This window comes from Macaca fascicularis, chromosome 14 (genome assembly GCF_037993035.2).
Source record: "Macaca fascicularis isolate 582-1 chromosome 14, T2T-MFA8v1.1".
NCBI classification, from domain to species: domain Eukaryota; kingdom Metazoa; phylum Chordata; class Mammalia; order Primates; family Cercopithecidae; genus Macaca; species Macaca fascicularis.
In genome coordinates this window covers 73102020-73127503 of record NC_088388.1, presented here as the reverse complement: position 1 = coordinate 73127503, position 25484 = coordinate 73102020, and the positions used below count along the sequence as shown (strand labels likewise).

The 25484-nt window shown below is 37.3% G+C and overlaps 1 protein-coding gene across 4 annotated transcripts in view; it reads right to left on the bottom strand.

Moving 5' to 3' along the window:
- The window catches only part of PPME1 (protein phosphatase methylesterase 1), a 90354-nt gene that overhangs the window by 7469 nt on the left and 57401 nt on the right, over nt 1–25484 (bottom strand). For 3 of the 4 annotated variants that reach the window (XM_005579066.3, XM_045370247.2, XM_005579063.5), the window contains exons 4-11: nt 22488–22545; nt 21630–21681; nt 16193–16347; nt 15589–15679; nt 10598–10663; nt 7619–7742; nt 1020–1149; nt 95–139 (exon numbers count right to left, since the gene is read on the bottom strand). In XM_005579066.3, coding sequence (XP_005579123.1) covers nt 95–139; nt 1020–1149; nt 7619–7742; nt 10598–10663; nt 15589–15679; nt 16193–16347; nt 21630–21681; nt 22488–22545 — 721 coding nt within the window. Of the gene's footprint in view, nt 1–94; nt 140–1019; nt 1150–7618; nt 7743–10597; nt 10664–12918; nt 13543–15588; nt 15680–16192; nt 16348–21629; nt 21682–22487; nt 22546–25484 lie in introns of those variants that run through there. The other variant, XM_074014747.1, reaches the window with a different exon arrangement.

Sequence of the window (25484 nt, the reverse complement as noted above, 5' to 3'; positions counted from 1 at the left end):
TTTCTCCGTTATACTTCACTATCTCAGGATGTTAATTGCCCTATCACCCTTTCTTCAGAAAAGGGTCCAGGGGCATAATTTCTTGATAACTTACCTTGCATCTGGCCAATGGTTAGATCTTTATCCAATCTATCAACACCTAGAAAACAAGAGAATTCATTGTGAAATAGATTTTGCTGTTCAAGTACTAAGTAAAAAGTGTTACAAAGTTGTAAACATGATAACATTCTCAATTTATGTTTATACCAATCCTAACTCCCAGAGCATATTCTCACCACCAGATGAAACTTTTCAGGTTGAGATTCCCCTAAAATCACTATGTTAAACTGGTTCTGAAAACAGGGTTTTACTATTTTAATTCTCATAATACTCAGAATATCCTTATACCACTGTATCTAGCTCTAGGCTAAGAAGGACTTGAGCTTGACCAAGTAGACAGGCCAGGCCAGAATTAGGTCATCCTAACGCTTAGATGAATGCCTATGCTAGTTAGGTTTAGAGACTGGGTGTAGGGAGGAGAAAAGGCATAGATGAATGAGGAAGGTATTCTACTTTGGATGTCACTACTTATTTGGTGAGAAGTTTTAATGAGGTCATATTGAGATGACAATATACCAACACTGCTATGGACTGAGTTGTGTCCCCCTAAAACTCATGTTGAAGCCCCAATTCCCAATGTGACTGTATTTGGAACTAGGGCCTATAAGGACGTAACAAAGGTTAAATAAGGTCATGAGGGCAGAGCTCTGACATGATAGGATGAACGTCCCTAATTAACGTCCTTAAGAGAAGAGACACCAGAGAGCTCACGTTCACTCTTTCTTGGCCATGTGAGGGCACAGAGAGAAGGCAAGCCAGGAAGAGAGCCCTCACCACAACCTGACCATGCTGGCACCCTGATCTCAGATTTCCAGCCTCCAGAACTGTGAGAAAATAAATTTCTGTTGTTTAAGCCACCCAGTCTATGGTATTTGGTTATGGCAGCCTGAGCTGACTAATACATGCACATATACACTTACCAGCCAAGAGCAGCAATTTAGGAATGGGACAACTAAGAAAGAGATTGGATAAGCCTCGGAACCAGCCATCCCAGTATTTTTCTGTTTTTGCCAGTTCAATTCTCCAGGTGTATGGATGGTCTTTCTTGGTCTGGAGGAATAAGAGCAAGTTCTGAGTCTCCGAGGGCAAGCCCTGGAGGAACAGGATTAAAAACTAGATCCCTGGGAAAAGGAAAGGGAAGGAAACTAGCACTTATTAAGGACCTACTGAGTCCCAGACATTTTCATATACATTCAGTCCTTCTAACAGTCTTGTTGTATGGGCCACTGTAATATTCATTTTAAGATAATTACAAGTTTACTTTTTATTGCTATTAGTTTCTGTAAGTTTAGGAAACTTTCTTAAGATCACAAAGCTAGTAAGTGGTAGTGTCAAGATTAAGCCTTTCTCATACTTGGTTGGCAAAAAGGATGTTTTTCATCAAAATAATAACTACAAAGAACATATTGCAGTATGAAAAATGTTTATAATATAAGCAAGAAACAGATTACAACATGTCATCGAAGTTAGGATTAGTACTGGAAAAATGTGGTATACTTATAGTAAAGTACAAAAAAGGAAAACTGAAAATAAGTTGATTTGTTAGTAGAGTATTTTTTCTTATATTTTATGATAATGATATAATGTTCCTGCAATAGTAATTTTGAAAGGAAATATGAGACAAATATGACAAAATGTCAACATTTATTAAATCTTTATAGTAGATAAGTACAGAGTATGCAATCAAATATTGGCTAAAAAAATAATTCTCTATAGTTTTCTATACCATTGAAATATTTGAAACATTATAATTGAAATAAATATACTGAATCAACCACAATATGAAAATCTAAAAGCGAACACAAGATAGTAACATATTACGTTAAAGATCACTGGATGCTTAAGATGTCCATACTACCCAACGTAATCTACAGATTCAACATAATCTCTATCAAAATTCCAATGGCCTTTTAGGAAATAGAAACAAATCATCTTAAAATTCATATGGAATCTCATGAGACACTGACTAGCGAAAAGAATTCTGAAGAAGAACAAAATTGGAGAACTCACACTCCCCAAGTACAAAGCTGCAGTAATTGAAACAACTTGGTACTGGCATAAAGACAAACAGACCAGTGGAACAGAATACAGAGCCCAAAAATAAACCTTCACATAAATGGTCAGATGATTTTTGACAAGAGTGCCAAGACCACTCAGTGAGGAAAGAATAGTCTCTTCAACAAACAGTACTGGGATAACCAAACAGATATGCATATTCCAAAGAATGAAGCTGGGGCCTTATTCCCCAGCTTCATTAAAGACCTAGTAAGACTAAGATTAAAGACCTAGTAAGTCTAGTAAGACTAAGACATAAAACTCCTAGAAGAAAACATGGAGGAAAAGCTGGACACTAGACTTGGCAATGATTTCTCAGATATGACACCAAAAAGCAGTGAACAAAGGCAAAAATAGACAAATGGTACTATGTGTATGGAATGGGAGAAAATCTTTGCAAATCATATATCTCATAATGGATTAATATTCAGAATATATAAAGGACGCCTACAATTCAGCAACTAAAAACATCGAGTAACCTGATTAAAAAATGGTCAAAGGGCTTGAATAGACATTTCTCTAGAGGTGATACAGAAGTGGCCAATAAGCATATGAAACGATGCTTAACATTACTAATCAATAAATAAATGCACATCAACACCACAATGAGAAACCATCTCACCCCCATTAAGATGACTACTATCAAAAAAGAGAAAAGTAAGTGTTGGTGAGGATGCAGAGAATTTGGAACCCTTGTGTACTGAGTTGTAAAATGGTTCAACCAATAGGAAAAACATTAAGGCAGTTCCTCAAAATATTAAAAATAGAACTACTACATGATGCAGGAATCCCACTTCTGGGTACATATCCAAAGAACTGAAAACAGAATCTCAAAGAGGTATCTGCAAACCCATGTTCATAGCAGCACTACGGATAACAGCCAAGAGGTGGAAGCCACTCAAATGGCCACTGATGGACGAATGAATAAACGAAATGTGGTATATACATATATAAGTCAGTTCAGAAAAAGGAAGAAATGCTATCACAAGCCGCATAGGGACTGAACTTTGAGGACATTATGCAAAGTGACATAAGCCAGTCACAAAAAGACATATATGATCCCACTTATATGAGGTATCTAAAATAGTCAAATTCATAGAAACAGAAAGTAGAATGGTGGTAACCGGGGCCTTTGGAAGAGTTTTGGAAAAGGGGAGTTGTTGTTTATATCTCAGATGTTTCACAACAATGTGAATATTAACTGTACACTGAAAAATTACCGAGATGGCAAATTTTATGTTTTTTTAATGGATGGAAGGAAGGAAGGAAAGAAAGATGGCCAAATGGGAAATCAAGAAACTTGAGTCTTCTAGTCCTATCTTTGCCACTGATTTTCTCAGGTCCCTTCCCTTCTTTGGGCCTTGGTCTTCTGTCAATAAAGGAGACATAAAGGTACCTTATGATTCAAATATTCTCACTAAAGAACTAATTCTATTCTCCACTGTTAATATTTACCAGGGGTAGGACACTTTAAAGGAAATACTGCCATTTCAGCCTGGAACCTCAGCCTGTCCTATTCCCCACAACACTTTCCTTTAATGAGCCATTTCTAAGAGATCAGCTCTACCGTCAGAGACAAGGCATAATCTCACAAGCCCCTCCTATATGCACACTGAACTTCACAGGGAAATGACAAATTTAACGTAAGAGAACCTCCAAAAAGTAATATTATAATATATATATATATAAAACAGTTCATCTCAAATCTTAAAATTTGTAAAACCAAAGGAAAAATTCTGGATAGAATTAGGATTTCTCCTGTATTTAGGTTATTGGAAATAAATCCTTTCTCCCAAGAGCTGGATCATAAAGTTTAGTTTAGATGCCTATTGGATGCTGTGAAAATGGTAATAAAGCCGGTTGATATAATGAGATCCACTTGTTGTTGGGTGGGAGAAACAGAAAGTTGGCTAACAATCTTTCTGGGATGTTTACCTGGGCGAGATGCAGTTCTCCACACAAGGGCATCCACCACAGGCCTTGCATTATCTCCCACTGTTTCACTGGAAAAGTGTTTAAAAACATAACGCTTTGTGTCAGTCAGATCTGACTGAATGCAAGTCCCAAAGCCATCATTAACTAATAACTGTGGGCCCCTTGGGAAGTTACTTAATTTCTTCCAGCCTGGTTTTTCTTTCTTTCTTTCTTTCTTTCTTTCTTTTTTTTTGAGACAGAGTCTCACTCTGTTGCCTAGGCTGGAGTGCAGTGGCGCAATCTCGGCTCACTGCAACCTCCGCCTCCTGGGTTCAAGCAATTCTCCTGCCTCAGCCTCCCGAGTAGCTGGGACTACAGGCGCATGCCACCACGCCCAGCTAATTTTTGTATTTTTAGTAGAGACAGGGTTTCACCATGTTGGCCAGGATGGTCTCGATATCCTGACCTCGTGATCCACCCGCCTCGGCCTCCCAAAGTTCTGGGATTACAGGCATGAGCTACTGTGCCCAGTTCCAGCCTGTTTTCTTAGCTGTGAAATTGGCAGCACAAGATCTGAAAGAATTGTAAGGATGAGCTAAAGATACCCATGTATGTGAGACAACAGGAGTGTGGTCTGGCACATAAACAAGTATTAAAATTTTTTTTAAATACATAGGATGTCAGTAACCTTGAAAAAGAAGAACAAAGTTGGAGGACTTACACACTGTCTGATTTCAAGACATACAACAAAGCTACAATAACAAAGACAGTGTGGTACTTGCATAAGGGCAGACATATAGATCAATAGAATTCAGAGTCCAGAAATAAAATCTAACATTTATAGTCAACTGATTTTCAGCAAAGGTGCCAAGATAATTAAATGGGGAAAAAGGAGCCTTTTCAATAAATGGACCTGGGACAGACTATTTATTGGATATCTACATGCAAAAGAATGAAGTTGGTTTCATTCCTGGTATTATATACAAATATTGACTCAAAATGGCCTAAATGTAAGAGCTAAAGAAAATTCTTAGAAGAAAACATAGGTATAAATCTTCATGACTTTCAGGCAAAGCCTTCCTAGATATAATACCAAAAGTACAAGGGACAAAAGGAAAAACAGATAAATTGAATTTCATCAAATTAAAACTGTCTGTACTTCTAAGAATGCCATCAAGAAAGTAAAAAGACAACCCACTGAATGGGAGAAAGTATTTGCAATTTAGGGATCTGTATCTAGAATATATATAGAACTCTTAAAATTCAGTAATAAAATCAAATAACCCAAGTAAAAAATGGGCAAAGTATCTGAAAAAACATTTCTCCAAAGAAAATACATAAGTGGACAATAAGCTCATGAAAAGAAACTCAATATCAAGAGTCATTAGGAAAATGAAAATCAAAACCACAATCAGATACTACTTAATACACATTAGGATGGCCATAATCACAAAGAGAGAAAATAACAAGTGTTGACAAGGATACTGATAAACTGGAACACTCATACACTGCTAGTGGGAATGTAAAAGGGTGCACCCGCTTTGGAAAACGGTCTGTCAGTTCCTCAAAAGGTTAAATATACTTACCATATGATCCATCAGTTCCAATCCTAGCTGTGTACCCAAGACAAATAATAAAAGCCTATATCCACACAAAAAGTTACACACAAATGTTCAAAGAAGTATTATTCATAATAGACAAAAATTGGAAACAACCCAAATGTCCATCAAGCGATGAATGGATTAAAAACTGTGGTATAGCCATACAATGGCACATTATTCAACCATATAGAGAAATGAGGTATTTGATACGTGCTACAATATGGATGAACCCTGGTAATTTTATTCTAAGGGAAAAGAAGTCAGTCACAAAAGACCACATATTATTAGTTCCATTTATATTTTATGTCCAGATTAGGCAAATCTATAGAGATTAGATTAGTGGTTGCCAAGGCTGGGAGGGTTGGGGAGAAATAGGGAGTGAATACTCATGGACACTCCTAATTAATGTGCCTCAGTTCACCCTCTCAACAGAACTGCTGGAGTTTATGAAACCACATAATTGGGCTTATAAAAAAATACAAAGAAAAAATGAGTTAGAATTAAAAATCGAGGATCTGGGTGTGTTTTAGCTTTAACTTTTATGTGTGACCATGGGCAAGTATCTGTACCTAAGTTGTAAAATGGTGATAATATCTACAATGCAGAACTAAAATGAGAATTAGAGATGATAAATGTGAAGCATTCAGCATAGTGCTTAGCACATAATGAGTAAAAAGCAATTAATTATATTAAGAGTCTCAAATCTACTAAATGCGTGCTTGATGACCTTGGGCAAATCTCTTAACTTCTGAGCCTCAGATTCTACACCGTAATATGGGAGAAAAGATCTCTCCACACCTCATAAGATGTTGAGAGGACCAAATAGACCATGCGTTATTTATACCTTTGTAAACTCTAAAGAGGTACAAAGTATTATATTTCTGATCACTGATTTTAAAGATGGCAAGAAGATCCTCAAATTTAAAATCCTGTTTAAAAATATATTCTCCTTCTTGCTAACAGCAGCATCTCCAAACGCAAAGAAGTAGGTCATTACATGTTCATTACCTGCCATTAGTAAGATGTTTATAATCAAATCCATCCCTAGTCTGCTGTTCATGATCACTAAACATTTTCAAGAAAAAAGCACTTGTTACCACTACTTGCCTAGCAAGTACTTATAAAACACTATTTATACAACCCTGAGCTAAATGCAGAGGGAAATTCATGCAGAACATCAGTTTCTGCCACAAAATACACATTTTTTGTTTGTTTGGAATACAATTCTTGCACAGAGGACAACCTGAGTCAACAGATGACTAGCAAAGGACCATAGGATTTCTGAGTGTGACTTATAAAATCAGTTCTATGACTTAATATGTACAACTTCAAAAAAAAAAAGTGCTAAGGTGTGTCATATAGACTTTCAGTGCTGTGTTGGAAAGAGAGTGATATCAATTAAGGTCAGAAAGCTTCCCCAAGGAAGCTGGGTGTGGTGGCATGCACCTGTAGTCCCAGCTACCGATACTGGGGAGGCTGAGCTGGGATGATCACGTGAGCCAAGGAATTCAGCCTGGGCAACACAGCAAAACCCAGTTTCAAACGAACAAACAGACAAAAAAAAAAAAGAAAGAAAATGAAAGAAAGCTTCCTCAAGGAGATAAACTTTGAAAGACAGATGGACAGGGTAAGATCTGAATGAGCTTAGAACAGACTAGTAGGAAATGGAATTCTTCTCATGGGAGGAAACACAGAAACAGAAGAACAGGTGAGAAAGCAGTCTGTTTTAGGGGAGGGTAAACAGTGTAAGTTTTATGTTCCAATTGTTCAGAGCTATCAACAGCGCTTTACATCTTATAGTTAAGCTAAGTATCTCTTATGATAGTGTCTTTGTGCCCTAAAATACCTGACGGCAAACAAAAAGAACAATGTTATCAGCCCTTCCCCACCCACACACAGTTTGAACCATTCCATACTACATCTTTTCAAGAATCAATGTTTTAACCCACCTCCATGTCATCTTCCTTTTTCCTCTTGCTTATTGACTCACTTCCTTCCTCATCTTCTTCTTCTTCCTCTATGATTCCTTCCACTATAGATTTTGAGCCTTCTGGACTTGTAATTCCTTCACACCTAGGTTTTTTTTTAAAAAAGTGCTATTACACACCTCTTTCCAATACAGAAATTATCTCAGAGATACTCATGGCCTTTTAAAATCAAATGTTAGATAAAACTTAACAATTATCCTGGTAGGAGGATAGAATTGTGCATTTCCAGGGCTGTGGAAATCATGGCCAATGTATAACTATACTCCAAGGGCTGGTTTCCACTTCTTACACCAATACTGACCCATAGAAAGGAAACAACCATTTCCTCAGGCATGAGTTTTATTGGCATAATCTTACATAATCTTCATAACAATCCTATGAAGTAGCCCTCAAGAGTTAAGAAAATTGTCTAGTATCACCTAACTCATAAGCGGATAAGGCTGGGATGCAAATCCAGGCTCAACTAACTCCAAAACATGGTGCTTTTCTGCTGAACCCTGCTTACAGTAGAACAAGGCTCAAACAGAATGATAAAAGGCCTCACTTTTTAATTAGCTGACAGAAACCATCTGAACCAACCAATTATTGTTTTTCTCTTTCAAATGGCATCTCTAGAACAAGCAAGATAAAAAGAGACTGGGATAAATTCAAAGGTCAGCGGTAGATTTTTAAGAACGATAACTTCTCCCTCTCTGTCTTCTCTGCCAAACCTTCAGTGAAGTGTACGTTCATAAATGTTTTGTTAAGTAGGAGTTTTATATGAAACTTGAGGTGCCAAGCTTCACATGTAGTATACAGTATAGATGTGATTTAAAAAATAGTGTAACAAAGAAACATATGCTTTGAATTTCTATAGCCTGTGGATCAGGAGGTTCAAGGCAATTTCACCTAGATCATAAGGGGCAGGAAAGTTCCAGCTATCTATGTGACAATTAACACACGTGCACATACACACTCTCCTACACATAGGTTTACTTATTAAGAGAAAACATCACTGGAAATAAAATTTTAAAATCACTCAACTATCTGCATATATGCCATGGAAAATGCTTTACTACTGATTAGACAAATTTGAGGTCTCAAAATATTTAGGAATTGAAAAGTGGGCAGTCTCACAGCTTATTCAAAGTCTTGCATTTAGACTACCTGGTATTTCTACTGAAATTGCCCTTTTAGGCATAAAACCCGTAATATAGGCCTTGAAGTCAAATACACAGGAGTTTGAATCTCAGCTATGTCATCCACGAGCTATGTGATCTTGGGAAACTACCTCTCTGAACTTCTATTTCCTCATCTATAAAGCAATACTTATCCTAAAGAGGTATTGTAGGGATTAAATGAGATAGTGCAAATGAATTAATGAATCTAGGTAATAAACATCAACGGCTCCTGACATTAAAAAAAAAGAGAGAGAGACAACCGGCTGGGCGTGGTGGCTCACGTCTGTAATCCCAGCACTTTGGGAGGCCGAGGTGGGCGGATCACAAGGTCAGGAGATAGAGACCATCCTGGCTAACACGGTGAAACCCCGTCTCTACTAAAAATACAAAAAATTAGCTGGGCATGGTGGCACTTGCCTGTAGTCCCAGCTACTCGGGAGGCTGAGGCAGGAGAATTGCTTGAACTCAGGAGGCAAAGGTTGCAGTGAGCTGAGATCGCGCCACTGCACTCTAGCCTGGGCGACCAAGTGAGACTCCGTCTCAAAAAAAAAAGACAATCAGACATTATGTACTTCCTGATGGCAGTACACAACATCACCTATTAAGTATTCTGGCAAACAAAACACCTGATCCCAATGAAGCTTCTAGGTTTAACTATTTATAGAGAATATAAGGAACAAACAAATATGTTAAATTATGGCCTGAGAATTCAATCAGCAAATCCAGATCACGGGAAATTCTATGGGGCAAACAGGAAGGTTTCCTCAAGAAATAAATTGCAAGGAATCAAAAAAGAAAGCGAGATACAAGTGGAACCTTAGATTAAAAGATGCATGAGAGGTGTATCAACCAATTGCTATCTACTTATTTTGATTTTGACTTTAACCATAAAAAATTATTTATGAGACAATCAGAAATGTGAATATTGATTAGATATTTGATGATATTAAAGAACTGCCAATTTTTTAGGTGTAATAATGTCATTGTGATGATGTTTAGAGAGTCCTTATTTTTAGATCATATGAAAATCTTGCAGAGGAAATTATATTTGTTTGGAATTTGCTTCAAAATATTTTGTGACTGGGGAAATACATAGGGGCACAGATGAAACAAATGAGACATAGTTACGGGTTAATAACCATTGAAAATGGACAATGGGCACACTAGGGTCCATCCACTATATTACTCTTCTTTTATATGTGTGAAAATTTTCCAAAATATAAGGTTTTAAAAATGAGACAGTGCATATAAAATACCTTGCAGAGTGCCTGGCAAATAGTAAACACTCAATGCTGTCATCATTTTCATCTAACTCCTGTCTGTTCTGTTGGGCAACATTTTCTCAATTCATCAAACTTTAAGTTTATTTTGTGACTATACAGCAATATCCAGAATACCATGTAATTCCATCAGGAAAGATCAATTGGGCTAAATAATCTTAGCTCATTCTTAGAATCTGGCTTTCACTCAGGCTATGCCAGAGCTTTTTTATTATAATTCCCTCACCGCCAGGTTTGGCTTAGAAGGAGACGGTTACTAGAATGAAACTCAGCTGCCATCACTAAGGTGAACATAATTTTTCATGTCTATGCTCTGGGATTCTTTGCTTTTTAACACATACAGTTTTGCTAAGGTAATCCAGTATTAAATAGAGGAGGAAAGAAAAGAAAGGGAAGGAAAGGAAAGGAAGGAGAGAAAGGAAGGAAAGCAAAAGAAAATCTGTAATTCCCTCACCATGTTTCTGCCTCTAATCAGACCAAGGGGGAAAAGTAAGACCTACTGTTTGACTTGGCCAACCATTGAGACACGGGCAGACTCCAGATTTCGAATCTGGCCACTCTTCACACTGGGAAAGAAAAGAATGAAGAGAGAAGGGTATTCAGTATCAATTGAATCAAATCATTGGAATCAAATAAATAATTCCACAGATTATGTGAGACCTAGTAAAAAGTAGTGATCACCAGTGTTTCTTACTATAGAGATTGCCACTACTACTCACCTGGCTATATGGTTATAAGCTAGGTAGTAAAAATTAAGTAAAAACACCATAGCCATTTCAGTTCTGCAGCTATTTATCAAGAGGATACTAGGTGCCAGGCCTATATTCAAGAAGCACATAATTCAGTAGGGAGAAAAAGACACACATAATGTTAATATAACAAGGCAAGGTTCAAAGAAGGCACTTTATCATGAATGAGGAGGTCAGAGAAAGCTCCCCAAAGGTCACAGCTAAACTGAGGAGCATAGACAACAAGTTTAACCAGAAAATAAAAGAGGTTGGTTGGAGCATTCTAGGCAGAGGGCACATTGTGAGCAAAGGTGCTATGATGTGAAAGTCGGCAAGATAATGATTTTAGAAGACTGGTTGCAAGCAGAAGCAGGGAGGAGGCAAAGGGGGAGCGTGGCAGAATAGGATTGGTAGGCAGGCACCAGCTTCTCCAGGGCCTTGTGTGCTGTGCTACAGAGTTTAGGCTATCTGAATAAATTAGGCTTCTCACATTTGTCCACCTAAGTACAACTAAGGGCAAAGCAAAATGACTGCATTCCCAGGGGGAACTGGAAACACTGCCTGAAGCAAGCCACCAGGAGAAAGTGTTTCTTTAAATCTCATTTCTTAGTTTAAAAAATCATTCAAAATTTTAAAGCCCCCCTCCTCAGATAATGACATTATTTCTTACTTTAATGGTAAACTGAGGCAATCAGAACTATTACCTCGTCTTTTAACTACCAACTGAATAAACAGATTCACCAATAATAATATACTCTGCCTTGATGCCTGTTTAATACATGAAATATCTCTATTCCAATGAAGGCCAACCTTGGGCACTAGTTCCCATCCCCTCTTGCCTCTGAAAAGATACTGTTTCCTTCAGTTATCCTGTCTCTCTTTTGTGTCACTTTTTTTCTCTTGTGGATATCACAACCATACTCTACTATCCAGCCTTTAAAAACATTCCCAATGCCACATTCACTACTACCTATTAATCCATTTCTCTGCTCTCCTACATAGCAAAGCTCCTCAAAAGAGTTATCTTGCTTTCTCTACTTTGTCACCTCTCATCCTTTCCCCAACTTATATCTGATTTTTATCTCCCATTTATTTTCAGATATTTATTTTGTCAAGGTCACTTCTATCATGCCAATTCCAACAGTCATTTCTTGGTCCTCATCTTACTTCATCTCTCTGCAGCATCTGACACAGTTGTTCTCTCCCTCCTTCTACAAACACTTGCTATACTCACCTGGTTTTCCTTTTACCTCATCAACTGTGCCTCTTCAGTTTCTTTGTTGGATCTTCCTCTTCCTCCCAAGCTCTAAATATTGTGGAATATCCCAAGACTCAGTCTGGGATCTTTTTCCTATCAATATCAAGTTCCTAGGTCTTCACATTCAATCTTTCACCTTTAAATATTAACTATGTGATGACGATTCTCCAATTTATCTCTAGTTCAGCCTCTTCTAATCTTCTAACTAGTATATACAATTGCCTACTTAACATTTCCACTTACATATGTAATAAGCATTTGAGTTTATCCAAACAAAACTGATTATCTGCCCCTTATTTGCTCCCATATCTACTTCTTTCTGTTTCTACCATTCATCCAATTGCTTGGGCTAAAAACCTAGAAGTCATCCTTAAGTCCCTTCCTGCCCTCCCCCGTCTCTCTCCCAACAGCCAATCCATAAACCAGTCCTGTCAGCTTTACCTTGAAAATACATTAAAAAATGACTCTTTCTTCCTCTGTTGCCATCCTAGTCTATGTTTACCATTCTTACTCTCCTATACTACAACAGTCTCCTAACCAACTTCATACCTTATTCCCCACTTCTTCTTCTATTCGATTTTCCTCAGAACAGCCAGAGTGGTGTAACCAAGATGCAAATTTGTATCTGTCTGACCTCAAAGCCCAGGTTTCCCCTAACTTTTTTGTTTTGTTTCAAGACAAGGTCTCACTTTGTTGTTAAAGCTAAAGTGCAGTACCATCATCATAGCTCACTGTAACCTTGAACTTCTGGGCTCAAATAATACTCCCACCTCAGCCTCCTGAGTAGCTGGGACTACAGGCACATGCCACCACACCCGGCTAATTAAAAAAAAAATTTTTTTTTTTTTTTTTGTAGAGACAGGGTCTCACTATATGGCCCAGGCTGGTCTCAAACTCCTGGCCTCAAGTGATATTCCTATCTCAACCTCCAAAAGCACTGGGAGTACAGGTGTGAGCCACCACATCTGGCCTAAAGCCCAGGTTCTTAATGACTATACCCCTGCTGCCTCTCATTAGGAAACCTATGAGAGCAAAAGCAGTAATTAACTGGCTTTATATCGCAACATAAAAAAAATCTGGAATAGCCAAAATGGCCATCGGTCATAAACCTGATTCAGATATCCAGCAGAATAAAAAACAAAATTACCAAATACCTCATAGTATAACAATTTTCAGGTTCAGAAAAATCAATGACTCTCATGAAACCCAGTATCTTAACATTTAACAAACAGAACCCTTATGCTATCCTGTATCTGGCAAAAGAAACAAGACTCTACCTTAAGAGAAGGCCTACCATGATACCCAGGCTGCATGAGGTACCCTTCTTCTATATCCCCTGGCTTCCTTCGTTGTGTTGTGTTTATCCATCTCCTTGTTTGCATCCCCAGTTTTTTGATGATAGGAACTGAGCCTGATTCATCCCCCAGTTCTTAGATCAGGTACTGACACATCTTAGGCACTAGAAAAAAAAATTTACCAAATAAATTTTAAAGTTTGGAAACGGCCAGATGCAGTGGCTCATACCTATAATCCCATGACTTTGAGAGGCCGAGGCAGGCGGGCAGACTGCTTGAGTCCAGGAGTTCAAGACCAGCCTGGCCAACATGATAAAACCCTGTTGCTACAAAAAAAAAAAAAAACCCAAAAAACAAAAATTAGCTGGGCGTCGTGGTGCACATCTGTAGTCCCAGCTACTTGGGTGGCTGAGGCAGGAGGATCGCTTGAGCCCAGAATGTCAAGGCTGCAGTGAGAGCTGTAGTCACGCCACAGGACGCCAGCCTGGACAACAGAGTGACACCCGGTCTCAAAAAAAAAAAAAAGTATGGATAAAAGAGAGATGGGCTTTAGACAACTGAGCCAACTCTAGAATAACTTTCTCACTGGTTGTTATTGTGGAAGCAGGCAGGGCACCTGAGGTACAAGCCAAGCTGGCAGCAGCTACATTCTTGATGCTGTCTGCCCAAGATAGAGAGATCTTTGATATTTCCGCAAGAACAGGAATCCTGCATCACAGTAGTGAACAGGAAGTGGTAAAAACAACTTCACCAAACACAAACATCATTCTGACAAGCCATATTCTTGCATAAGACCCTTTGTCCTAGGAAAACTCCTAGGATATATTTACCAAGTCCTAAATTTCCACTTGATATCTGATTCAGTTAACAGATATATTCTGCCTGCTAGGGCAGTCTGCCATATGCTATATGAAAGTAAAAAAGAAATACAGAATAGCTTCTTCCCTTATGATGCAGGAAGGGCATTAAGACAGACATTAATAAAAATTAATATGAGCCATATCCCTCAAGGGAGGATTGGAAAACTTAAGGGTATACAGTGCAATATAATAGAGACTTAAAGGTCTCTAGTAATTTTGCTGAAAGAGTCATCTGGGTGGTTTGGAGAACTTAAGAGAAAATGTTCTGAAGAAGGGACTGGAGATAGAGTTAGAAGAATAGGAAGGAAGATAGGATGATGAAGACATTTATCCAAAAACTGATCTCCTTGTGGGAAGGGATAGTGTTTTATTCATCTCTGAATCTTCACCTGTTAGCACAAAATAAGTGTTTAATAAATACTTTATCAAATGATTAACTGAATTAATGAATAAATTCATTCCTTTGCTTAAATGGAATTCTGACACTGATTTTTATAAAAACTACCCATTGAGTTTATTTACCCAAAATCCAAATAAACGTGAGGGAATGGAACCTATAGCCATCTTCCATTTCTCCACCATTTTATCTGAAACACAGCAAGTAAATCTAAAACCATGGAGCGTCAGAGGTGGATGAGGCCTTAGAAACCACCTAGTCTAACCTCTCACCTCAGAGGCAGAAACAGCTAGACCCAGCAGATGATCAATAATTACTAAGATTCCAGGAGGCACTACAGTGTATTGGGAAAAGAATGGGCTTCAGACAACTGAGCCAAATCTAAAATATTTTTAAATATTCAAAAAAATTCTGCTGTTTATATAATGTTTCCTCATATGTTATTACAATAAAGCATGGCAACTGAAATTCTATTCCTCGAACTTGGCGCTTGACCTAAAAAAGAAGAAAAGCTACAATCTAACATTTAGAATAAAGGCAACAGTGGCTGGGCACTGTGGCTCATGCCTGTAACCCCAACACTTTGGGAAGCTAAAGCAGGAGGATTACCTGAGGCCAGGAATTTGATTACTTGATTACTTGAGGCCAGGCTAAAGCAAGAGGATTACTTGAAGCCAGCCTGGGCAACATAGCAAGACCTCGTTTCTACAAAAAATTTAAAAATTAGCCAGGCTTGGTGGTGTGCACCTGTAGTCTTAGCAAATTGGGAGGCTGAGGTGGGAGGATTGCTTGAACCCAGGAGTTCAAGGTTGCAGTGAGCTAGGATCATGCTACTGCACTCCAGCCTGGGTGATAGAGTGAGGCCTTGTCTCCTAAATAAATAAATAAATAAGTAAATAAGCAAGCAAACAAACAAATTAATTAAATAAAGGTGACAAAGATTTGTTGGTTACCTCCATTCAATAGCATTCTCCAGAGACTTGAAGGTTTTAGGACGACCCCGTAAGAAATTCTGCATGCTATTAAGTGCATCCATAGCTGTACCTGGATGTTAAACAAAAACTGTAACCACATATTTAACTTATTCTGAGCATTTATACTCACTGAGTCAATTACTATATATCTGCTCTTGATGACAGCAGAATTTAGTGATGCTTGCAGAGAAATAAACATGGCCCTCAATAATTTTTGCCTCTGGGGTATTCACTCCTTTATGTCATGCCCTCACACTGAAGAGGATGACTTATATTCACAAGCAGCAGTGTGACTTCTGAAGCTCGGTCAGAAAAGACATGGCAGCTTCTTTTTATATGATTAAATACAATTATGGAACATACATAGGATTGAAATAGTATGCAGTCATAAAAATATGTTAATGAAGAGTTTCTGATGACATGGAAAAACGGTTATCTTGTATAAACTTAAAAAGGATGTAAAGACAGAGGGACATATTTCAAGGTGAATGAAATCAACAATAAACTAAGACAAGGTAATAATCTACCATGGATGTCTCTTATTAAGTGAAATCCTGATTTGGTCCGTGCTAAGAAAACTCACCTTCTACAACATCAATCATGCACAGACCCAAGAGGCTTGGTACCAGGTTGGATGATGCTGTGTGGACTGCAATAGCACCACCCATGCTATGTCCAATCAGCATAATTGGAGGAGGAAGGTCCCCATACATGGCTTCAACCACATTGCCAACATCTCTGTAAAGAGAAGAAAAATACATAAGAATGCTTTCGGACAACACTATAAAAACGGTTTTCTTTCCCAGTTCCTTCCTTTGGTGTGTAACAGTTCTGGGAAACTGTAAAAGTCTATTGGGCCATCTTACAAACATACCTATGTAAACCTTCTAACATGCCCCCAGTATCAATATGTGTAGCCACACACCTAGCTCTCCTGATAAATGGCAGGTAAAGGACTAAGAACCCAAATTACTGAATTTTCCTTTACATCACACTTTCACTGTTCCACATATGTAGTACAATTACGTAAACATATACCTTTATTTTGAACCTAAGATTCAAACTCTGGAAAAATCATTTAACTGCTCTGTTTCAATTTTCCCATCTATAAAACAAGAAAAAAAATTTATTAAGCATTATAATGTAGTAAACCTCGAGATCACAAGATGAGCCCCAGCCTCAGTTTATTTTTCACTATGTGATCTTGGATTAGTTACTTAATCTCTCAGAAACTGAGTTTCAACATTTATAAAAAAAGAGAAAAATATCACTGACTGCTCTGGATTGCTTTGAGGATTAACTGAGAGGTGAACAAAAAAACACCTCGAAAGAGTAAAATGCTTCACAAATGTTAATTATTATTTACAATTTCTCATTTGTTTGAAGGATCAACATAAATGTAAGTACAGTGCTCTGAGAAACTAGAAAGGTGTTCAGAGCTCATTTTATTGGCTTTGGTTCTAGTCTTCAATTATGAATGGATCTGTTTGACAAAGACCAATTTTAAAGCTTTGAAAATTAGAACTGAAGTATGAAGTTTGGTTTTTAATTGCATGTAGGCCTTCCTTGCTATAGCAATAGGTGGACAAGAACAGTAAGGTGTGTTTCTGGAGACCCACTGGCTCTACTGCCTTATTATAGATATATATATTTTAGGCTAGTTCTACTCCCTTCTTTTGGGAGTGGCTGGTTCAACTTCAAAAGAAAGTTTTGTCTTGCTGAGCGTCATTACATACCTTAAGCGCACTCACACAGTGTTAACCAAATATAGCAAGTGTCAATGAAGGAACACAGACTTTCATATATAATCTCTACAGTATTCATAATGGCAAAGGCAAATGTTATTAGTTCTGTAGGAATTGATTTTTAAAATCTCATACAACAATTGCAGGAGTGAATAGGGTAGCCTCGGCAATTGTAGACCATCTGAATGGGAGATAGGGAGGCCACCAAACTTTGTAAGTGAAAACAAATGGTTTAATATTCCTTCGGACTTAAATTTAAGATTAAGACAGAAAGTGAAGCAGTTCAGGCAGTCATCCAAAGCGATAACAAATAGTTAAGATGAAAAGTCCAAGCTTCTTTGACACTAGTGCTGCTTCTATACGAACACAAAATTCTCTCCGGGAGACAAAATGATATGAAGGAAAGAAAAGAGAACTAATACTTATTCAGTGCTTCTTTTTCAGTTGTGCTATAAAACTTTCTTATAACATCACCTAATGTAATCCCTCAGCAGCCCTGTCTAGAAGGGTCTGTATTAATCAATTAATCTCACTGGGTCTATAAATATATTATTGCATTTCTACCAAGTAAATATATTATTGCATTTCTACCAAGTAAAAAGAGCTGCATTTTCTTACTACATATTACATATTTTCAATGTTTCAATGGGTTAACCAATTTATGCACTATTGGAACACTAAGCATGTGAGAGTTATTTATATTCTACTGCCCAAGGTCATCACCAAGTTCTGATTGCAAAAATTCAAAAAATTGCAACCTCAGGTATAAATGGTAAAGCCATCTCCCCTTGGCATAGGGTATTGTGAATTCAGAGTAATTTCATGAAGTCAAAACTATAATGCCTTTGCCCAGAGGCCACTGGAAAATATCAGGAACAAAGACTTGATACAAGTGGTCTTGGCCCAGTGCGGTGGCTCAAGCCTGTAATCTCAGCACTTTGGGAGGCCGAGGCGGGTGGATCACAAGGTCAGGAGATCGAGACCATCCTGGCTACCATGGTGAAACCCCGTCTCTACTAAAAATACAAAAAACTAGCCGGGCGTGGTGGCGGGCGCCTGTAGTCCCCGCTACTTGGAGGCTGAGCCAGGAGAATGGCATGAACCCGGGAGGCGGAGCTTGCAGTGAGCCGAGATCGCGCCACTGCACTCCAGCCTGGGCGACACAGCGAGACTCAGTCTCAAAAAAAACAAAAAAAGCAAAAAAAAAAGTGGTCTTTAGAGTAAGTAACACAGAGGAAATTATTATACATACAGTTTCTAAAAAATAAAACAGGTAGTATTCCAAAGCTAATTCTGCATATTAAAATAACAGACCAGAAAAAAATTATATCCTCAATTAATCTAAAACAACACTGGATATAATTTTGGGGGCAAACTTTTTTTTTTTTTAAAGAAAAGACTAAAGTTTAAAACATGTTTATATTAAATATCAACATGTAATTTCCAGAATAATTCTTGAACAATTCCAAGAAACTTTCGGTTGCTAACACACAAATAATGAGTAAAATAAAAGGATGCTATGGACGACTATCTAAGTCCAATTCTCCTTAAAATACACATTAACTGAATTGAAGGGGTTCTGCAGTATCCGCCTCATGCACAAAGGTAGAGAGGTCTGAAACACACCAACTGAACATCGTGTCTGAGCTTAGGAAAGGCATATTTACCCAGGTAGAAGGTAGTTACGATTAATCACTTGATCATCTACCACCAAGAAAAATGTATTGTTATTAAAATCAAGCAGAGCATTCAGTCAACAAGTACCTTACTTGAGGTAAGTCCTGAAAATCCAGAGAAATACAATAAAGATGAAGTAGCAAGGGTTACCTACAAATCCAGACTGTAACTGGATGTATCACAATTTTGGTGGATGCTTTTTAAAGGGATTCTGTCATATTTTAATGCTAGGTTACTTTTCTGAGAAGCATTACTGTGTATCACAGAAACTGGAATATCAGAATGACCCAAGCTCAAATTTGGCTTTTTCACATACTTTCTTATGGAGTATTTAGGTTCTGCAGTTGATAGTAAGTATGCCTATTTTGAGATTTTTTTTTTCCACAGAGTAACTGAATTCAGAAATCACATAAATGTTTGACTGCTTGGATAATTTCAGCAAGAATCCAGTTTGTTCGCCCTTTTGATTCTTGGTCATCATCTTCATCTACTGTGGATGATTTTATTATTAAAAAAATTTTTTGGTGCCAGTTAACAACTTACTACCTCAACTCCAATTCATCCTTCATTGCCTGCTCTACAAAAACAGACGTGAGTGAGGCCTTTAAATATTTTTCCCTTGCCAGTAGGCATGATGTTAAGCTATGTTAATGGAGGGTGCTAGAGAAACACAGAACTTCCCCCAGTATCCAACTCCTGCCAATTCCTGCACAATTCCTCCTGCACAAATGGCTTCTCCAGTACTCTAGCCCTCCCCCACCCAGTGTTTTTGTAGACAAGTGCCTCTGGTGAGATACCTCCCCAAGAATAGCTTTCCCTGTACCTTAGAGGGCAGAATTCTGTCAGGTTCCAAAGGGCAGATTTTCAGCAAGTTCTAACCTTCGGTAAGCCATGGTTGTGCATTCTCCAACAAGGTCTGGATCTCAACCCTGGGTGTACTCCCTCAGCCCAAGGGAGGAGTGGTTGTTCCTTATATCTGCTTTCCTATATTATTAAGAGTTTTCTTTACTTCTTACTACCAATCTCTCATTCCAATCCCCTGTTATTGTGAATAATTATTTATATTCAACTTTACTTATACAATTTACTATGTTGTTTCTCTCTCCTGATGAGCCCTAGACTGAAACATTATTATTTAGTCCATGTTTCCTTAAGGTTCTCAATTAATTCTTCAATTTCCTCTAGAATGTTAACCAAGGCATCATCATCAATTTGTCTGACTGCCTGGACACTCAGATGATGTATTTCACTTTTTTGTTAAAAGTCAAGAAACCCTTTACTTCCTTAAAAATCATTCACAAATCTTCCTAGAGGTATCACTAACAGGCTTGACTGTTTAAGGATATATTGCTCTCATATTAATAAAGGCAGTAGGAATAATTGGGGGAACAGATTCTTACCTCTCTTTTCATAGTTTTTAAGGCATATGTTCACTGAGTGGAATGATACTCATACTATACACATTATTTCTTTCTCTCTCTCTCTGACAAGGACTATAGTTGAATGACCTTAAATTCAATCTACTGACTGTGTGATTTCATACAGCTATTCAACCTATATGAGCCAGTTTCCTCATCTGTAAAAGGATATGTCTGTATTACAGAGTTAATAATGAGGATTAATTTCAATAAATGATTACACAAAATAATGATTATTAATAAATGCTTAGTTTATACTTTAATGAAAGCTGGCTGATAAAAAGTACACAAATAACACCTACTATAATAATAAAACAACTATCTCCAGGTAGACAGTAAAAAAATAATAGTATTAAAATTACTGCTACATCAGTTTGGGCTCTGAAGGAAAAAGTTTATTCTTAAATTAAAGCTGCTAAAGTAAAAGAGGGCAAGATATTTTTGGCCAAAGTGACCAAATACCTGAGAGAGTATGTATTAAAGCAGAATGGCTAGAAGAATCCTATTTATGCTATAGGTCAGTGATTCCCAAACAACAGTCATTGAACTGGCTCCATCAGATTCCTATATAGAGCTTTATCAAAATATAAATGTCCAGACCCCACGGCTAGAAGTAGGTCTGGGGTAGGGTCAAGTCATCTGTATGTCTCGTAACTTCTCAAGTGATTCTGATGAGTGAGCACTTTTGAGAGTCACTGTATATGCTACATTCATTTTTTACTTTAGGCCCAGGGTATAACTGTCATTTTTTTAATATCATGTTCTCATCTTTCTATGACATAAGACGAAGAATATGCACAGGATACCTGAAGGAGAAACTCTCAAGGCCTCTTGCATACAACTACTTTTCCAAGCATAAGTCCATAATAGGTATCCAGATTCAATGCAATTCCATCAACAGAAGAAAACTTTCAAAAGCCTTCACAAACTAAACTGTGCCTTGAAGAATTTTCATGTGCTTTATATGATGATCATTGCATTGGACATACCAAGAAAGATGCAGGTTTCTTTCAAGATTAAATAGTAAGGAGAAACCAAAAGTAGAGGAGAGAGAACAGAAGTAAATGTTCCTTGTGGTAATTATTCTCCAACAATCTCATCAGGAAAGTGATAAAGTTATAGTACTATTTATAATAGTGATGGGAGACAGGCAATGTGTAAGAAATATCTGGTTACTTACTTTGCCATTGTTTCTGCAGACAGATCTTCAGGATTCTTGACTTTTGTTTCACCTAAAATGAAAATAGTTTTAAAATAAAATTCCCACAGACAGGAATTATAAAAGCAGAAGAATTCTCTTTTAAAAATACCATCTTTGGACAATGGATTAAGGACTTTATAATTTTACACAATGAGTTTAGCAAGGATTTTCTACAGACAAATCTTTACAGTTATCCTAAGAAGGATAATTACAGTAGCCTAGCAAAGATTTATCCACATTCCTTATACATCAGCATAAGAATCTGGTTACTTTAAAGGGCATTTTCTTAGCTTAACACATATAAAATACAAAAATAAATACTATAAATAAAACTTTAATATATATACATACACATACATTTGTAAAGACTAGAAGCTACGACTTCCTTCAAAATGCCCAAATCGAGCTGGGCACAGTCGCTCACAACTGCTATGCTAGCACTCTGGGAGGCAGAGGTGAATGAATCACTTGAGGTCAAGAGTTCGATACCAGCCTGGCCAACATGTGAAATCCTGTCGCTACTAAAAATACAAAAATTAGCTGGGCATGGTGGCGCACACCTGTAATCCCAGCTACTAGGGAGACTGAAGCAGGAGAATTGCCTGAACCCAGGAGGCAGAGGTTGCAGTGAGCTGAGATTGTGTCACTGCACTCCAGCCTGGGTGACAGAATGAGACTCCATCTCCAACAACAAAAAAAAAAAGAAAAGAAAAAAAAAGCCCAAATGGAATAGACAAGGTAATTTTATGGCCATGTTGAAATTTCTAATAGTTACGACTATTCAAAGGGGCTTGATGACTATAATCCAGTAAATGGCTAATTAAGAACTTTACTCACCATGACTTCGCAGATCCAAAGCCACAATCCTACACTGAACTCTACTAATAATCGCTGCCTAGGAGAAAAAGGAAAAGGAAAAGTAGTTAAGACACATCTAGGATAACAAATTTTGCCCAATTCCCAATGATAACTTTGTAAAATGAACTACCATCAGAATTCAAAGGACCCAAGAGAATCAAAAGACTTTCTACTTTTAAGCAAAATGAAAGAATGATGATTTTCTACTAGTTTTGGCATATATTGTAGTTCTGTCCCAACTTCAAAATATGGCTTTCTCTACTTAAATCCCTCTTTCAATCTTAATTCTTCCTATCCTTTCTTGACACACACAGTTAAGAGCCTTTAGACAATGACCCTCTGAGCTCTGGTTTTCATCTATATTCTTTGGATATCTTTTCCTTACTCTGGAGAGAGAATCCCTTAAATAAGGATGGTGAGTCAGTTTATATCTTGGCTCAGGACATCACAGAAACATGACATTCAAATCATGAAATTTGCTGAAAGTAAAAGTCACGGAAGAGTCTTCTTAAGATTCACTTAAGACAGATACTGTAGAACATACAAGTCTGTGTTCCTGTTAAAAATGTATTGAAAAAGAAATCATATCATGGGGGAGGTACAATTTTAGAGGTTGAAAGAAATCTGAAATAATTGGGGATCTTCTTCCTCAACTAAATTGGATTCTTTGACAATAATATATCACAATTAGGGCTACCAAATGTCAACAAATTTTAACTTTTAAAAATAAAATAAGAGAACTGTCTAGTCTAACCATCACATTTCATGAATGAGAAAACTGAGGCCAAGAGAAAGAAAATTATTTGCCCAGGGTCACATAACAAATAAAAAGTAAAAACAGAACTAGACCCAAGGTAAGTTACCAATATAAAAGTAAAAGTAAATCACAAAACAAGTCAGATTAAGTCATATTTTTAAAATCCCATAGAAAATCAAGTCTGATTCTATTCCTATTACTCTAACGAATACCGTTTAAAGACAACAATGGAATGAAATTCTACTATACTTTGCTGTTTGTTCCTGAAAGCTATTTGCTAATTTACAGGAGTTATTTAGTGACAGTAAAGCCTTCAATGACAAAAACAAATCCATATGTTAGAAATAAAATTAAGTGGCAAAGATAGTATTAATTTGCTTGATTTCTGTAGATAATAGAACCAGGTTTATAAAACATAAACAAAATATATATTTGAAATTCTAGGCTTTAACTTGAAAGCAATGATTTACAATCATAGGTGCCTGTCAGAAAATCCCTACAAATATTAAAAACAAAATTTTCATTTATTTATTTAACAAATCTTTCTAATAAAAATCTGGCACCAATGGAGTAATGGAGTTACAGGAGGGAAAAATACTGGCAATACTCCTGCTCTCATGGTATCTACATTCTACTATGGTGGAGGAAGACTAGAAAAAAATAAACGAGCAAAGTAAATTCACAGACTAACACGTGCTTTAAAGATAATAAAAAAGTGTCAGAGCAGATCTATGGTAGCTACTCCAGATCTTGCCACAAATAGTACAACTTTGCTACTTCTGAAATGGATGAGTGGAAAGCAGCTATTTAAGAACTAGACTTAACCAACCATTTTCTCACTAGAATATTATGGTGTTTAGCAGTAACTGCAACAATAGCAGTAGCAGCTAATGTCTACTAAATCTATGTGCCAGTCAGCAATCTAAATGCCTCAAATGAATTACCTAACTTTCTCCTCACAACTCTTTACTACTTAGACATAATTTTCAGCATTTTACAGAGAGATTACATAACTTGCCCAAGGCTAAATAACTAATAAGTGACAGAGACAATTTTCAAATCCAAGCTGCCTGGTTCCAGGTGGTTTTCAACCCTGGCTACATAACAGAATCACCTAAATACTACCGCCCAGGTACAAACCCACCAGAAATTCTGATTCAAGTGAACTGGGTTAGGGGCCAAAGTTATTTATACATTTTAGACTTCTCCAGGTGATTCTAATGTATACCCAAAATGAAGGCCTACTATCCTAACCCTAGACTAGAGAACAAGAGACAAGACTGGAAGATGTGGGTAGTAATAACATGCTTCTGTATCACTTCGTAATCCCACCAGATTATCTCAGATAATCTCATATTATCTTCTTAAGAAGTCGGCTGGGAAAATACTAGTACAGTTTTTTTGGCTGACAAAACAGGTTCTTAGAGGTTTATCAAGTATTGGTGAAAGTATGGAGAAATAGGTATCCCCACAAATACATGATATCCTCAAACTTAATTTTGGCCAATTTGATAAGTGAAAAGTGGTATTGTTTTTTAAAAAATTTTGCGGGTACATAGTAAGGGTATATATTTGTGGGGTACATTAGATATTCTGATACAGGCAAACAATGTACAACCATCACATCAGGCAAATGAGGCAGCCATCACTTTAAACATTTATCCTTTCTTTGTGTTCAAAACAATCTAATTATATCCTTTTAGCTATTTTAAAATACACAGTAAACTACTGTTGACTGTAGTCACCCTGTTGTGCCATCAAATACAAGATCTTATTCATTCTATTTAAATATTTTTGTACTCATTAACCATCCCCAATTGTCCTCCACCTCCCACCTCCCTCCCCTCATCCATTATTCCCAGCCTCTGGCAACCATCCTTCTACTCTCCATCTCCATGAGTTCAATTGTTTCCATTTTTAGCTCCCATAAATAAGCGAGAACATGCGAATTTTTTCTGTGCCTGGCATATTTCACTTACCATAATGACCTCCAGTTCCATCCATGTTGTTGCAAATGACAGGGATCTCATTCTTTTTTATGGCCAAATAGTACTCCTTTGTGTATATGTACCATATTTTCTTTATCCATTCATCTACTGATAGACACTGGTTGCTTCCAAATCTTGGCTATCGTGAACAGTGCTGTAATAAACACGGGAGTGTAGTATATCTTCAATGTACTGATTTCCCTTCCTTTGGCTATATATGCAGTAGTGGGA